The 18,720-nt window shown below is 33.1% G+C and overlaps 2 protein-coding genes across 2 annotated transcripts; one reads left to right on the top strand and one right to left on the bottom strand.

Moving 5' to 3' along the window:
* Window positions 1-953: 953 nt before the first annotated feature.
* Window positions 954-1,637, top strand: LOC124372864. Its single transcript, XM_046831277.1, has one exon. The coding sequence runs from the start codon at window positions 954-956 to the stop codon at window positions 1,635-1,637; it is 684 nt and encodes a 227-aa protein (XP_046687233.1).
* Window positions 1,638-14,641: 13,004 nt separating this feature from the next.
* Window positions 14,642-17,445, bottom strand: LOC124372866 (dehydrogenase/reductase SDR family member on chromosome X-like; the record flags this gene model as incomplete). The annotated part of the gene is given in 3 exon segments (XM_046831278.1): window positions 14,642-14,944; window positions 17,232-17,297; window positions 17,299-17,445. Coding segments are annotated over 3 exon segments (396 nt in total), but the record flags the coding sequence as incomplete, so codon positions are not given.
* Window positions 17,446-18,720: the final 1,275 nt, after the last annotated feature.

The following is an 18,720-nucleotide window of genomic DNA, read 5'->3' as shown; positions in this document are numbered from 1 at the left end:
ATTTTCCAATTACAATCAGCTTTCAAATTAGTCAATTGTATTCTAACATAAATCTAAACAAGAATTATACTAGAAATGTTAAGAGAGCTAATTGGGAAGTGTATACAAACTACATAGAGCAGGTGTTAGCGGATATCCCTGACCATTCATCAGTAGATATAAATCAATTTTATAACTTAATGACGGAGGCAATAAATATGGCAACTCCTTGTGCGGGAAAGGCAAACATTGTTGAAAAGTTAGGTTTTGTTCCTAAAACTTGGTGGACTGAACAATGTTCTCTGGCAGTTGCTCAGAGGAGGTTGTCTTTTAAAATATTTAAACAAAATATGACTGCACTTACATATAGAAATTATCAAATTGCTCAACACAAAGCTCAGGTAGTAATTCAACAAGCGAAAAAACAGGGTTGGTCTAATCTATGCAGTCAGATTAGTGACAGAAAGTCATCAACCTATGCTTGGTATATTATTAACAAACTAAGGAACAACACATCATTTTTCAAATATGGCGGCCAAGCAGAGCAGTTGTCTCTATCGAGCTCCCATCTAAACTTAGTTTATTGTTATGTAAAGTGAGTTTCAGTACACTGTTGTGTTTTATTTTGATACAGGAGGCTATTCAAATTAATTACGCAGTTAGATATTGGATAATTGCCTTGTGTAAAGTGAAGTGTTATACTTGGACTGGAAGCCTACTACAACATAACCTCAAAATGTCGACCTGTTTCAACTTGCAGTAAATCAATCACAAGAACCCAGCTAAAGATTCAGTGTAATGATTGTTCAAAACCATTTCATGCTGTGTGTGAAAAACTTAGTAAGGTGGATGTCGAATTTTTCACGGGTGATGGAGGTGCAGTGTGGCGGTGTGCACCTTGTGCGAAGGAAAGGCGGACCAGCCTACGTTTAGAGTCTAGCCTAACACAAGGCTCTTTGACCTTGGAGGATGTTATGAAGGCGATACAGGACCTCAAGGCTCAGCAGGTACAATCTTGTAAAGATTTCAATAACTCTTATGAAGCCTTAAACTCTAAAGTAGATGATAGCCTAAAAGTGAATACAGACCTCTCTGAAAAGTTAAGTAAGTTTATTACTACAATAGAGAGACTAGAATCAGAAAATGTGCAGCTCAAAGTAAAACTGCATGCCCTTGAGTCTAGGCTGGAAGAACAAGAGCAGTATACAAGAAGGAATTGTATTGAAATACAGGGTGTCCCTGTGAGAAATAATAATGTAATGGACACAGTCAAGGATGTTGGCAAAGCTCTTGGGATGGAGATCAAGGAGGAGATGATAGATGCTTGCCATACATTGGGCAAGAGGAAGGATGCTGAGGGACCTCCGGGAATAATTGTAAAATTTGTACGGAGGACTGATGCTGACAACCTTTTAGCAAAACGCCGAGCCAAGGCCCAATTCTCAACTAGACATCTCAACCTGGGAACTGACAACCCTGTTTACCTGAACGAGTCCCTGACGCCAGCGAGGAGGATGCTCTTGAAAAAGGCACGAGACTTTCGACGGACCAACGGATACAAGTGGCTCTGGGTGAGAGGAGGCAAAATCCTGATGAGAAAAGAAGACAACGGACCAGTAATAAATGTGAAATGCCAGTCTGACCTTGATAGCTTGTAAGTACAGTATTTATGTAAATAGTATAAATAGGAAAATAATTGAGTTTAGTTTTTATTGTTTGTTTATTTTTTAGGTTCTGGGTAATTTAGACCAAAAAAATGGGTTAGTTGTTTTGCACCTAAATATTCGTAGCCTTAGAGCAAATTTTGATTCGTTTTTGGTTGAGATGTCCTTGTTTTCTTATTTACCGAAAATAATTATCCTGTCGGAAGTTTGGATTTCTGAGACAGAAAAAACATTGTATTCAATTCCTAATTATAGTTTAATTTTGCAAGCAAATGAAAATTCTAAGTCTGGTGGCATAGCTGTATTTATTAATGATAGCATATCAAATTTTGTAAGATATCCGGTGAGATTTGTGTCAGCTGATGTAATTGATTTTTCTATTGATGTTATGGGGACAAATTTTCATATTATTGCTGTGTACAGACTACACAGTCATACTGCTAATGTATTTGTCAATGAGCTGCAAACTTACCTACGAAAAAACCATATTAGAGCTTGCAAAAACTTAATGCTGATAGGAGACATGAATATTAATTTATTGGATAAGAACAATTTAGTCATAGATGAGTACAGAACAGTATTATCGGAGAACGGAATGGAATCTTTTATTAACGAACCAACTCGCATAACTGAGCGGTCTCAAACATGTATTGACCACATTTATATACGCATACATAATAGAAAAAATATTGAAATTGCAACAGAAGTTATAGAAAACGGCATAACAGATCATTGTATGACAGGTGTTTGTTTACTTAGCAGTGCACCAGCTGCAGATAAGTCCAAGATCAATGACACTCCCACCTATCGCATCAACAATGATGAGCTACTTAGATTATTAGATAATGCTGATTGGAGCAATGTTTTTGATACGAGAGATGCCAATGTGGCCTACAACCATTTTCATGAAACCTTTAATACTATAATTGAACAAAGTAAATATTCTGTCGTTTATAAGAAACAAATCAAGAGACTAAAACCTTGGATTAGTACAGAAATATGTAAAAAGATCAACACTAGAAATCGTCTCTGGAAAAAATTTAAAAACAATCCAAATAATGAACAATACTGCAACACTTATAAAGAATTTAGAAATAATTTACAAATAGAAATAAGAGATCTTAAGGATAGATATTATAAAAATTTGTTTGAAGAAAATCAGGGAAATTCCAAGGGGACTTGGAGGGTTTTAAACGAAATTACTGGCCAGAAGACTAAATATCCATCTCCCATTATATTGGAACTGCCCAACCTAAAGATAAGTGATCCGCAGGAGGTTGCAAATGAATTTAATAACTACTTTCTCTCAGTGGCGAAAAATATGTGTAATGATATTAAAAAGCCCGATAATTTCAGTAAAAGTCCTTTGAAGAATAGTTTTGAGCAAACAAGAATGACTCATTCCATGTTTTTGACGCCTGTAACTGAAAATGACCTTTCAAAAATCATTCAATCATTAAAGAGTAACACTGCACCTGGCATTGATGGAATGAGTTCTAAATTGTTGAAAGAAACTTATAAAAAATATGTACATGTGCTAGTTTACATTATTAACCTAACTTTTGAAACAGGAGTATTTCCAGATAAACTGAAAGAAGCGGTCGTAATTCCAATCCATAAGAAAGATTCAAGGTCAATGTGCAGCAATTATAGACCAATATCCCTTCTATCCACAATGTCTAAAGTATATGAGAAAGCAATTAAAGAGAGGCTTATTTCGTATTTAGACCTAATCCAGTTCTTTAGCAAAAATCAATATGGTTTTAGGAAAGGAATCAGTACTGAAGTAGCAATCGTTGACTTTATGGAAAAAGTTTCACATGGTATAAATAATAATGAAAAGGTTACAGGGTTGTTTTTAGATATTGCAAAGGCATTCGATACAGTTAATCACGATATTTTAATGAAAAAGTTACATGATTGTGGTATAAGAGGAATCGTCTATAAATTATTTGAAAGCTATCTGAAAAATAGAAGGCAGAGTGTTAGGGTAAATGGCCATTTAAGTGGTTTTGGAATTATACATTGTGGTGTTCCTCAGGGTTCGGTGCTCGGTGCAATATTGTTTCTAATATATATAAATGATCTCTGCAATGGTAAATTCAAAGGGCAAATTATATCTTTTGCCGATGATACAGCCCTAACCTACATTTCTAATGACATTAATATAATAGAGTATCAAATTAAATCTGATTTAGACTGTCTTGGATGGTGGTTCATTGAAAATCATATGATACTGAGTGCTGAAAAAACTAAATACGTCAACTTTGGCCTAAGAGGAAACGAAGAATTTATCAATGGAATTACTTATAAGTGCCCTGATTGCTTAACTGAGGCTAATGAGTGTGCATTGTACTGTAAAGAAATATGTGGAAGTCAGTCAATAAAATATCTTGGAATTATTCTTGACTCTGATCTCAGTTGGAAAACCCACATTATGACCCTCAAAAATAAAATAAATAACATATTGAGAATATTTTATTTTGTTAAAAATCTGTGCAATGGGGCTACTTTGAGAATGTTGTATTTTTCTTTAGTGCATAGCAGACTACAATATGGATTAATAAGCTGGGGTGGGACTTATGTCACAAACTTAAAAACCATTGATAGTATTGCAAAAAAAGTTTTTAAGGATAGTATGTAAAAAACCACCTGACCACCCATCATCTCCTTTATTCTGTCATCAAAGAATTTTCAATTTGAGGCAGTTATATGTTTTCAAAGTATTGAAATTGTTTTTTGTTAAAAGCCGAAACTGTAATTCAATGGTTGTATATAAACAGAAATTAAGAAGCTCAAATGATCTCTATGTTCCGAAGCCGAAAACGACCTTTTTCACTAAAACATTTTGCTTTCTTGCTCCAAAGTTTTATAATAAGTTACCTAACAATATTAAAGAAGTAAATAGTTTGAATTTATTTCATAAACTAGTCAAAAACTGGGTTTTGGAAATAGAGAGTATTGAGTCTCTCTTGTTCAATATTGTCACTTAGTCATGATGTATGTGAGATTTTATTTAAAGCCCTATCATGATTGTTTATAAGTATATTGTATTGTATATTGATTGACTAATTGTATGTACTATGAAATAAGAAAACTTCGTCTTACCGTAGACTAAATTCTCTCAGCACAACCACTGCACTTATCAAACATCCAAATTTTAACTAATCACAACACACTATAACACTCAAAACACATCACATAATCATATAATGTATCACATAATTTTAGGTTATTATGCATTATCTACTCAGGACAGGTTGTGAACAGTTTGAGGTTGACGGTTCCAAAATAATTATCTTATCTATCAGCTACTGATTTCTCAGTATGGTCAGGGAAAGATGGGGAGGGAACAAATCTTATTGAAGTTACGTAGAAGAACTATAATTTATGTTCACACAAAGCTTTTATTTTGTACTTTCGAAATTAAACATTGTTCCTTTTCTATTCCTGTTTATTATTCTCTACAAATAGATCTTTAATTCTGTAACCAATTTAGCCTATAACAAGATGTAATTTTAAGCTTGTGGTGTACCAACTGTATCTGAGTTTAGATTATTTAATAAATTTTGTTTCTTTGATTATTTTGTAATAACTTTCTGCTACCGCTTTTACAATGTAAATTGAATGTGTAATTCTCCAATCAGGCTAAGCCTTGGAGATTTCTCTTTCTCTTTCATACAAAACTATTGGTTAATGTACATAGTGTATCTATTTTATTTGTTATTTGTCTAATTTTAAACTATAGTCTTAAGTTTGTAATCAAGGACAGACTGGTATTATGAATGAATTGTATATACATATATATGTAAAATGTAAAAGAAAGAAAGAGAAATAAAGAAATTATTATTATTATTATTATTACAATGGCCTACAATCATGAATTTGATAATAATATTGAATTGGCAGAAAAATTTATGAGTCATATTGTTCCAGATTATGTAGTACAAGTCAATGAAATTAACTACCCCATAATCAATATTACCAGCCAAGGAAGCTTTCTTGAAGATAGTTTTAATATGAAAGAACTTCATAATGCTATTTATTCTAAGAAAAGGATACATCCCCAGGATTAGATGGAGTCACATATAGTATGATAAAGAACTTCCCAATGAGTGCACTCTGTATTCTGCTAAATTGTTACAATAATATATTGAACTATAAAGTGGAATTACCTAAACAATGGAAAGAAATTAAAATAATAGCTATTCTTAAACCTAATAAAAATAAAGGTAATGAACAGTCATATAGGCCTATCTCATTAATCTCCTGTCTAATGAAGATCTTGAATACAATGATCAAGAATAGGTTTGAGTGGCTAGTTAACAAGCAAAAAATCATTCCTGAAAATCAATTTGGATTTCGGAAGAAGCGTGGCTGCTCAGATTATTTACTTACCTTAACCACAGATATACAGGTTGCGCTAACTCAAAGAGAAAATGTTATTGTTGCAGCACTTGACATTTCAAGTGCTTATGATAATGTAGCTATTCCACTCCTACTGAGAAAATTATACATGCACGGTATACCAACAAAGTTTATACATCATTTTAGTAAATGGCTCATAGGAAGAAGTCTACATCTGATTCTTCCAAATGAAACAATTACCAGACATGCCTACAAAGGTTTGCCTCAAGGAAGTGTAATAAGTCCTCTTCTTTTTTCAATGTGCGTCTCTGATTTAAAGAACAGCCTACCTGAAGAAATACAGACAGTACAGTTTGCTGATGATATATCTCTTTACACTTGTCATAAGAACTATCGAGATACTATCATAATGAGACACGATCGACCGACCCTGGACTTGAAAATTTCTAAATTAAATACAGAACTGGAAAAGCTAATATTAGAATCTCCTCTAAAGCCTCAGATTTTACCCCTTCATCTTCTTCCTCGCCATTTGTTCACAAATCATGGATTACATTTGAATAAAAAGGGCAAAGATAAAGTAGCTGAAATGATTGCTAAATTACTTCTGCAAGCTTGTAAACCCAACATATCTGAGGTGAAAGAGTTACCTACAAAGATTAACTGTGAAAACCCCAAAATAAATATAAAAGTAGGAAAGATTCAAGTTGTAGAGGCCGAGATGGGCGGTGTTATAGAGGAGTACAAGAATGATACATCTGTAGCATTTGCTCATGCGATCTCAAGCGATTTCCATCATTATCGACACATGTCGGCTGGCGTGGCTGTCGTATTTAGGAATAAATTTGGGAGACCTCAGCCAAAGGATTGTGTTTGGGAAAAATTGGCTTGTCAAGAAATAGATGATGGAGCTGTGGTATACAGACAGTCTCGTGACCAAGTCTAGTTACTGTGGTAAGCCTGAACTGATAGACTACGGTGCTGCCTTCAACCAATTGACACAAGACTTTACAACCAGGGGTCTAAAAAACCCTCATTTGTTCGCCTATGGGATGTGTGAGGGACCTTATCTTGCCCAAACAATTTGCCACTAACATTGTTAATTTGCAAAACGCCACAGGCGCATCTGTCTGCATTGTGTCCTGTGATCAACCAACAGCGAGAAGGTCACTCAGATGCGGACTCTCCCACCCTGAGTTCTTACAAAAACTGAAGGAAGCAATCAATAACTGCCAAAACAACACTCCAAGACCACAAGTAGAGTATCCAGAGCCTCAACCAGAAGACCCAGAACAATTTTTTCCAAATGTACAACCGGTTGAGCCATCTTTAAACTTTCAAAAAAATTTATTGCAAAAAACCCAAATAATTAATAAACTCAAAAATATAAAACTTTTCCATCAAAATATTCAACATTTACAGTCACGCAGAGAGCAATTAGAAGTTATCTTGACAGAATTAAATCCAGACATAATAGTTTTAACCGAACATAATATGAATAACATTGAGCTGGAACGATTTAATCTTCTAAATTATTTCCAAACTACAAATTATACACGCAGCACTACAACAGGAGGCGGCGTAGTTATTTTGGCCAAAGAGAGTTTAAAGATGAAACAACTGGTTTCCACAAAAATAGATGTACTGTGTCAAGATAAGTTGTTTGAATGCTGTAGTGCTAGATTTGAAACAGACAAGCTTAGCTTTTTATTGGTAGGAATATACAAAACCCCACAATTCGAAAATTCAGAGTTTTTAATTCGCCTGAATAACTTGTTTGAATTTTTAATATCTAAAGGAAAGTATGTCATCATCATGGGTGATTTCAATATTGACATCCTTAAAAATACAAATGAATCAAAAGAGCTAAAGAATATTCTTTTAAGAAATGGAATGAAGTATTTAATTGACTTCCCAACTAGAGTCACTGCCACGTCTAAGACATGTATTGATAATATAATAACTAATATAAGTATGGATCAGTTAAAAGTTGAAGGAGTGGTAACTGCACTATCAGATCACGATGGACAAATAATAGAACTAATGAATTTTCAAAACAATACAAATAATCAAAATTTAAAATTTTGGACACGAAATTTCTCTCTAGGTAACATGAATTTATTTAAATCACTTTTGGAAAAAGAAAATTGGCTAACCCTTTTTGAATCATCTATTGAAAATAAATACAACACTTTTCACAACATTTTTCAATATTATTTTAATTTATCTTTCCCGAAAATTCTAAAAAAATCCAACAAAAACAAAAAACATGGATTTCTGAAGAACTAAAGGAAGAGAAAAATAATCTCATCCATCTAAACAAATTAGTTAGAAACTCAGGCTTAGAGATGTTTAAGAGAGATCTTAAGAATAAAAATCAACAATATAAATGTAATTTAATGAATGCAAAGCGAAGTTTTTATGATGAAAAGATTAAAAACTCTGAAAACATAGGTAAAACCTCATGGGAAATCATAAATAAAGAAACAAAAAAAACTTCATCCAAGGTAGCAGAGAAAAAGTTATGTTTTAAAGTCTGATAAGGGGACTGTTTCAGACCCTAGCCAAGTGGCAAATAGTTTTAATAATTATTTTGTTAATATTATTGAAAACCTGTTATGTAGTATGCCCCCAACTCATGATGAAGATATAACTCCTACCAAAATTCCCGAATTTAGGTGTCCCCCATCAGATGAAAAAGAGGTAAATGATATCTTGAACTCTCTAAAAAACAAGTGGTCTAGTGGGTACGATGAGGTCCCCATTAAAATCATTAAATTTGCAAAGGACCCCTTAATAAAACCCTTAGTACATTTAATAAATGCCTCTTTCATCTCAGGGATTTTTCCTAGTCAACTCAAAATTTCAAAAGTGATACCAATCTTTAAAAAAGGTGAGGAAACTGAAATTCAAAATTATCGGCCAATATCCATTTTACCATCAATTTCTAAACTTTTTGAAAAAGCAATGTATTTAAGACTAGTGACACATTTAGAAAAATATGATCTTTTTGACTTTGAACAACATGGATTCCGAAAAAACAAATCTACCATTACTGCTTTAATTTGTTTTATAGAATCAATTATCGAATCAATGGATAGGAAAAATAAAGTAGCTGGAATCTTTATGGACTTGTCAAAAGCTTTTGACAGTATTTCCCACATTAAAATGATACAAAAATTGAACAAATTAGGAATAAAAAATTATTATTTAAAGTGGTTTGAATCCTATTTAACAAACAGACAACAATTTGTAGAAATAGCCAAAGTAAACAACAACCAAATTTTGAAATATAAATCAAAACCAGAAATAACTAAGTATGGGGTACCCCAAGGGTCAATTTTAGGCCCATTGCTATTTATCTGCTACATAAAATACATGCCTAGGTGTCTTAGTCAAATTAACCAAACAAAAAACCAACTCTGCATTTACGCAGATGACTCCAATCTTATTATCTCTACAAAGACAGATACAGAACTAGAAATAAACTCTTTTATTCAACTATCAAAATTACAAGAATTCTTTTTTAATAACAATTTAATCTTAAACGCTCAAAAGACTAATTACATGTTGTTTACAACAAAACAAAATAGGAAAGATAGCCAAGTCCAAATTCATATTGATACTGAGGTCATATCCCAAGTTCCTAAAACCAAATTCCTAGGTATTTACATTGATAGCCATCTGAGTTGGGATCAGCATATTGACCATGTCTTAACTAAAATTAATTCTGGAATTTATGCTCTAAAAAGGCTGTCTAACTTATGTAATCTAACTGTATTAAAAAGTGTATTTCATGCTCACGTTCAATCGCATGTATCTTACGGAATATGTGTGTATGGAGGTACATCCAACCAAAATCTCCATAAAATTTTAATTTGCCAAAAAAGAGCTGTAAGAGCAATGTTAAATTTACATAATGATGACTCGGTACGACAAAATTTCATTGATTTAAAAATTTTAACAGTTCATAGCCTGTATATTTTAGAATGTATTATTTATGTCAAAATTAATTTAGGAAAATTTTTAACACACAATGATATTCACCACTACGACACACGTAATAAAAATAAAATAGTTTTGGATAATCATAATTTAGAATTGTTTAAGAAGAAAACCACATATAATGGTGTAAAGTTTTTAAATCTTATTCCAAAAGAAATTGGCGAAATAAATGATCAGAAAAAATTCAGGTTATTGCTAAAGAATTTCTTGCTTAAAAATGCTTTTTATACATTTGACGAATTTTATAGCCTAAGAAACAACATGCAACTTAATTGAAATTTTAAAATGTTTTCGACAAGGTATTAAAGCATAGATTTAGACATTTAACTATAAGGTTTTAGATAAAAATTATATCTGGAACATACTTAGATATAGTCTGATGAGTTGTGACACTATTTATTGTATTTCAATGTACAAATATGAATAAAGATTATTTGAATTGAATTGAATTGAATTCAACTATGACACAGCATTCAACAATAGGCAAATTGCACTCAACAACATTGTTAAAAGTTTTGATAAACTATATCTTGAGCTTAATGCCACCAAAATTAATATTACAGTATTTTCAAGGAAAAGAAATAATGATAATGAACAGTATGGATATTTTTATGTTAATGGTCACAAAGTAACACCTAAAAATACTATCAAACTGTTAGGTGTGACAATAGATAATAAACTGTCATTTTCAGATCATATAAATAACCTATGCAACCAATGTCAAAAAGACATAAATATCCTTAAAATGTTAGCATGTGGAAGACAGGGATCTCATCCGGACCTCATAATTAAAGTATACAGAGGTCTCATACTGGCTAAACTGGATTATTGTAGTTTTTTGTTTGGTCATGTATCTGCAAAGTTACTAAATAAACTTGAAGTTATACAAAATCAAGCCTTGAGGATAACCACGAATGCATTTAAATGTACACCTATCATAGCTTTACAAACCGAAACCTCAACATTACCATTAAGTATGAGGCGTACTGCCATTGCAGAAAGTCATATACAAAATAATATATGATGAAGAACATCCAGCATACTATAAAATTAATTATCTCAATCTATTAATCAGCATGTCAAGTTATTGGAAGAATAAGAAAATCCCCCTGTATATAAAAGCCATACATAAGATTGGTGAAGTGGATCATAATTACTTTGACCATAAACTTAAAATACCAAACCACTGGGATTTGGACCGTCCAATTTTATTGACCAATCCAAATGTAGTATTTAATACATTAATAGATAATGAAAGTTACAGTAAAAAGACCTGTAATGCGGTGGTAATCCATCAGGGCATAAATAGAATGTTTGTAACAAAATATAAAGATTGTTTGGCAGTTTTCACAGATGGTTCAAAATGCAATGAAAAGGTTGGAGCTGCTGTTTATATTCCATCACTCCAAATAGAACACAAATTTAAGCTAAGCCAGCATATGTCGAGTTACTCTGCAGAAATATATGCAATTTATTTAGCAGTTGAGTTTGTTCTGCCATTAAATGAAGTCAGCATAGTTATATGCACTGACTCTTTATCAGCCATCATGGCATTGGAAAACTGCAGTAAGGGACATAAAGAAAATGGTATTATCATGATGATTTTTAAACTGTTGGTGGAAACACAGAAAAGAATATATATATTCAATGGATACCTGGACATATAGGAATCCATTATAATGAAAGGGTGGACAAATTAGCAAAGGAAGCAGCTAATGATGGCGTGGAAACACAATACCTGCCAGTACCTATTGATGATTTTAAAGCCTTCCAGAAAAAATTTTATGGTGTACAATTTACAAACCTCTTACAACAATCCTCAAAAGCTGGGTGGTTTAAACAGATTCAGAGCCAATTTACAAAATACCCATGGTTTAAATCATGTAATTTTAGCAGGTGGGAAATCATTAATATCAGTAGATTGAGGCTTGGTCATGGCAATGTAAATTCATGTCTATACAGAATAAAAAGATACTTCACTCCGCTATGCCTAAACTGCACAATGGCTAAGAAAGAGACAATGGAACGTGTTTTGCTGGAATGTCCCAATTACTCTTATGCCAGACAACTTAGTTACAAAAAAGTAAATCAATCAAGATATAAAGCCAATCAACAGAATTCGAAAATTATATTAATCGATTTGCTGCGAAAAGCAGACACTCAAATTTATAAAGAAATTAATGATTTAAAAAAAATAGTAAGTAGAACCATGTAAATTTGATTAGGTTATGGAACACTTAGAATACATGTTTGTTACCTAAATGGCCTGGGTGGCAGTGAAGAATATCAAAACCACTATCCTATAATTCAATCAAAAAGATATCCTTAGTTTTTCCTTCTCTTAACTAACCATAAAATTACACAGAACAGGTTAGAAATTATGGTTCTAGGGTATGATTTTACTCTACATAACCTTCATAGAAAACAAACAAAATGAAATAAACATCTGAGAGTCTAATAGCAATAAAAAAAAAAACATGACTTGGAAAATGCAAAGACTAACTGATTGTTCTTAGTTTGGCCGGCAACCACAAGGTTCATGTTTAAAAAGTGAATACGCCAAATAACTAGAAAGAAGACATAACAAGTGTACTACGTGGCCGCGTTATAAGTTTATAAAGGCCAGCCAACAGGCAAAAAGAAGAAAAAGAAAAAAAGAGGTCTACTTCCGTGCGAGACTGGACGATTCCTCCGTGAGCACCCGATGTTGTGTTTGTAGTGCTTGGACGAAATCTCTGTGAGCGCCTTATTGTGTATAGTTTTTATGGAGTAATAATCCTTGTGCGCCTAAATGTGTGACCTGTGATGGTTTCTTTTTAAGTTTTAAAATTTATTTTATTTGAATTTTGTGAAATGGAGAATAAAGACGAGAGACTTGTCAGTACAGTACCAGTGTGCTAGGGAACATTTCAGTACTGTTTATGGAGTGAACATTGTCGTTATACGAACCAGAAGGAAAATGTTTTGAAACTTTGTGTAGTGTGTAAAAAAATGTTTAGTAAAGAATAAACTTTGATTTCAGAGTAATAATTGAAATTACAATAATATCTCAAGAATTGAATTATGTTATTTTTGTAAGAAGTTAAAAACTAAGTTTAATTTCCATATATTATAACAGCAGGTTAAACATTTTTACAATGAATTGCATTATTCCTTAAAATAAATCATGTTGTTACTATACAATAAAATTTTGTAAGATTTTGAATTTCTTATTTGGAAAATTCATTACACATGAGAGTAATTTTTATTTAATTTCTAAAAATGAATATATTACATTGTAATTAAATCAGTATGAATATTTAAACAAATAAAAACAGTTTAAACGACTATGATATCCATTATTCGCTAACTTGGAGGAAACCTCCGTGAGCGCCTGATGGTGTTACTGATTTTAAGCGCCTGATGGAGGGTTAATAGAAAATATAACACATTTTTATCTTAAGAATTGAATGTCTCATATTATTTTAAAATATAAAAAATAACCATTTAATAATAAGTAAACATACTTTTTCAAGATACATATTCACAGCCCGTTATAAGAAGTAGTCACTTCTGTCGGTCAGTCTTGTGACTGCCTTTCCAATTTTTTTTTAAAAATTTTTATCTTCATATGAGATACTTTGAAGAGATAACACTGTATTTGTTTTTAAAAGAAAATAATTTTAATCCAGACATTTGCCATCGTTTGGTGAAACAAAAAATCAGTAACACTACGTTTCAAGATCTGCAACCTGATCCTGAAGAAGAGATCAGATTGCAGATCTCGAAACATAGTGTTACTGATTTTTTGTTTCACTGAACAATGGCAAATGTCTGGAAAAATCCTGATTCCTTCATAATCCTTCCATCGTCAAAAATAAACTTAAAACAAAGAATTTTCTGAATAATTCCTTAATCTGTCCGATAACTTATTACACTCGACCCAGCAGGGATCACTTCTGGCTGGTTTATACCTACCAGTTGAACCCACCACTGGGCACAGCAAAAACCGATGTGCCACTTCAACCTGGGCAACCTTATGGATGTCCAGTAGCGGCACATCACTAACCGCAAATGTTGAGATTCTGGGGTTCATGGGCAATTCGATAGGTCTAGTCTACTGTAGAAGATGACTGTTGGAGTTGGTGGGGTTTGTTCCCTTACCTCAGAGGCTCTTGTTAACCTCAACAAGGGTGTGCCACCCCCTGCCTACTTTGACTGGAGAGGCTGGTTCATAGCTGGCCTCCCCTTCTTCCGGGATGACTTTGAGATGTAGTGCCCTAATTCTTCCTCATGGATCTCAATAGGAGGCGGCCCCTACTCCCTAACCTTACCCATCCTGAATATCCTATCACTCCGGAAGCAGCGCAAAGGTTCTTACAGGACTAAGTGCAATTTATAAGCTTCTTGTCCTAAGAGAGAGAAAACAAAAAAATAATAAAACAAAAAAACCTATTACACTACCTTAATTCTTGAAGGGTTTTGTAGATACCCTTAAAACAATTAAAATGGCCAATACTGTGTTAACAGGATGTGCAAACAACACTTTATTGAATAACAACACCAGGAGTATCCAACTGAAGAAATAATGCTAACCACAATTATTATAAAAAAATTACTTTATTAAAGTAAAAATAATACTGACTGATAAATGCAACAACAAACAGTTAAATTACGATAAATAACAGATAACATTTAACAAAATCTAAAATAAATTAATATTAATACTGCCAGTTCATTTCTGTTCAAACAACTACTTTAACTGACTATAAAAGTCCTCCGAAGGAATTGATGCCCAAGCTGTGCAGGGAGTGTGAGAAGAGCTCTTTCTGTTTCCTCTTGTCACGGGCGAGCGTAGACATGTATACCGAGCGACAGTTGCTGATGTAGTCTCCTCCTCTCGCGTGTAGCGCTGCGTACATCACAGTGGTCGCACCTTCCTCGGGTGTCTGGTAAAAGTAAACAATAGTTGAACAACTCATACAAGTATAAGACCTATTAATTAAATTAGAAAATCCAAAAATATGGTGCTTGTAGAAATTGAAAAGCATCGATTTTAGCATCATAACTTAATCGACTCAAAGTTACATCCATCATGTTGTTTAATTTTTACTGTAGATTTAAGTAATAAACTCGTGTTTATTTACAAACATTCGGTAATCTGTCGAAAACTGGGTAAACGGTTTTAAATATAGCCCCGTATGCAAAAAAAAAAATTGAACATCGTTCAGGAAGTACAGTGAAAATGACTATTCCTAAATTGATTGACAAAATTCGTGATTATGGTTTTTATTTATAGAAAAATCAAAGTGTACGAACAATTAGTGAGGTCACAGGCATATAACATGATACACATCACTATTTTTCAAAACTGAGAAAGAGTAAAAACAAAAAGATTTTTAATGTTAATGGGATTTATTAATTTATTTGTGTTCCAATGGCTTAGCCATTTTGCAATGAATAATACAACTGAAAGAAAGAAAATAATAATTAACGTCATTGTATTTGGTCTTGAAAGAAACTGAAGATGGAGGAATTGGACAACAAGATTATGGCCAGTTCTATTTACCTACACTGATTACATAGACAAAACATATACACAACTGGAGTGCATTAATTATTGTTATATTGTTGTTTTACTAAAAAAAAATAATAGATACAAATCTTAATTTCAAAAATAAAAACCCTTTTATATCAAGTATTTATTTTTGCACTTTTAATTACCAAAAGTTTACAATAAGATTGAAATTCTTACAATGTACATCTAAATTTTCCCAGTGACTATTTTTATTACTAATCTTGTAAAAATAAGGTTTATAGTGAACAAGGATATATGTCATCACCAAATATATGACTTTTGTTATAACCTTCCAAAATCCTATTCTCTAGATGGTTCAAAATGTTGAATAAAACTTATTAAAATATCTACTCAAAATAATTTAAATAATTGTTAACTGATCCTGATATCTAAGCAATTTCAAAAACATCTTTATTTGATGAAGAGATTTAATAAACTTGTCTCTTGGATAGTAAAGAGTAGATTATATAAGAATTGTACAGAACAATAATTTCTAGTCTGGAAATAGTAACAATATTTTTCCTGGCATGAAAGGTACTGACATACCCCTACATGTCACAACTTACAAATCTCACTAATTGGCAAGTGCTATGTTTACGTAATTCAACTCCTTCCTCTTTACCTAATTTTACCACCTTCAAAACTATATTGAAAATTGAGAGTAAAATTGTTTCTCTTATCATTTTATTATTAGGAAGGCTACCTGTAGGTTATAATTACTCAGGTTTGTAGGAGCGATGAGCACTGGGAAAGTATTTTTCTGGACAAAAAATTTCCTACCACCATAATCTTTTAATCACTATGTCCATAGAGAGTACTTGCACCCATGTTAAATTCAAGCTAAAATTAAGTTACTAAAAACCGTCGTTGTTGTTAACGTGTTGCATATAGAATCCTTCTATACAATGGACATTTTTTCTTTCATATTCTGATTTCTGAGATATTTGCCAACTACGTCCCGAGGGGAAAAGATTTGCTGTTCTAAGCTGAGGTCTTTCGATGCATTACAAATTTGACTTGATAGCTGTCTCGGACATAGAAGCAACATCATAACTACTATGACGTTATAAAAACAATATAAACCGAAAAAACAGAAGCAACCATGATCTTGTGGAAACACTAAACTGTCAGTGAGACAAGAGAAGAGACAGCCAACCCTGTTATGAAGAGATGTATTACTTGTAGCATCTCGGTATTACCTGAGTGTACAACTCAGAAACAGCTACATATGCACAACAATTATTTTATAAATATCCTAATAATTCACTTCAGAAAAATTAAAACCAAAGTCCCAGTTCTATTCTCCTACACACTGACAGAAAACTACAGTATGTGTTTCTGACCATGTCCGTCAAATTTAATACACATTTAGGATAACAGTAACACGTTCTGACTTAAAGTAGATCAAACGTTTTGTGCTGAAGCAACTAATGTGCAGTGTTGGATTTCTATTAATGACAAAGATGTTCTGCCACAAAGAGTTATAGCATTAAAATGCCAAAATACATTTTAAGTTGTCTAAACACTCTGCTAAGAAAAATAAATAAAATAAGAAGTCTTAATATTAAATTAATGTTGTAGTAAAAGTATTTTCTTTCTACGAGTAAACAAAAAGTACACCTCTCACTATATATTACCTTACTTGGGACTATATCTACCTTAAAAAGCAGGCCAGGAGCCCATGGCATGACAGTCTTCATGAGGGTGCCGTTGAAGAGGTCGGTTGTCTACGATGCCAGGGTGGGCGGCCACCACACTCACTCTAGAGTCGATAGCACGCAACTCACGATGTAACAGCTGTGTGAACATGAGCTGAGCTAGCTTCGACTGGGCATACGCTGCCTGCGTGATGAAGCGTTTTCTATTGGCAAAACATCATCTTATCGTATTTGATATAATACCATAACTCAATAACTTAAGTTCTACATATTTCTTGTATTTATATTTTTCAATTTTTTGTCTGTACAGTTCTTTATTAGCATTTCAAAGAAATTTAATTTATTCTTTACAATGCAAATTTGAATGGGTAATAAATAGGAGTGTTCATGAAAATTTGCAGTAGTTTAATGATAGTACATTTTTGCAAGTGTTGTTTTCATTTTCTTGAGTTGCAACATAGCTCCACCAAAGATCACGAATTTCAGATTTTCCATGATTCAGAAGTGCTTGGGAAAGAAAAAAGATGATGATAAGCAGAAAAATGTTCATGATGATACCAGCAGATAATAAATTTAAGGGTCAATCACAAGTTTGTTTACAGTACAGTAACAGATCAACTGATCATGACAAGCAGGGCAGTAGCATATGGTGCTCTGTTCCCCTCCTCATTTTCTTAAGACAAGAAGCTTAGAAATTGTGTTTAGTTGTAAAAGAACCTTCGTGCGGTTTCTGGAGTGATAGGATATTCTGGATGGGTAAGGTTTGGGGGTATGGGCCGCCTCCTGTCAAGATCCATGAGGAAGGATTTTAGGCATTAATTCCCGTTATGTCTCCTTGCAAAGGGGATCCAGCTCTGTACCAGCCTCTCCAGTCAGAGCAGACAGGGATTAGCATGCCCTTATGTCTAGGTTATGTGCCATTATGCCACCCAACTCCAAGAGTCATCTCCTGTAGTAGACTAGACCTATCGATCTACCCCTGCACCCAATATCTCGACATTTGCGGTTTGTGATGTGTCGCTCCTGGGCATCCATAGGGTTGCCAATATTAAAATGACAAATCTGTTTTGGCTGTACCCTACTTAGGTACAACTGGAAGGTTTTAGGTACAACAGCCAGAAGTGAATCTTCCTGGAGAATCCACACCCCTAAACAAAGGGTGAGTTGTCGCAAAAGTCTGTCAGTCAATAGACAAAGATGTCTGAGCCACCTTATACAACAAGCAACAACGATACAATCTAAACTTTTCACCGGATAAACACAAACTGTACATATGCACGTCAGCAATTCTCAACTGCAGATGTAGGTATACAGCACTTAAAGGGTTAAAAATATTTATGAAAACATTAATATACATTAATGATAGTGAAAAAAAATGGTTTAAGCCAGATTTGCTAGCTTACATTCCTGTCTGCTTTAGACATCACTTTTAGTTGTTTGAGAGTTGTGGTTGAAAGAGTACATTCTTAATCATTTAAATATCCTGCTG

Source organism: Homalodisca vitripennis, unplaced genomic scaffold, assembly GCF_021130785.1.
Source record: "Homalodisca vitripennis isolate AUS2020 unplaced genomic scaffold, UT_GWSS_2.1 ScUCBcl_4244;HRSCAF=10311, whole genome shotgun sequence".
Lineage (NCBI taxonomy): Eukaryota > Metazoa > Arthropoda > Insecta > Hemiptera > Cicadellidae > Homalodisca > Homalodisca vitripennis.
The sequence above is the reverse complement of the archived record's forward strand: the minus strand, read 5'-3'. Positions and strand labels throughout refer to the sequence as shown.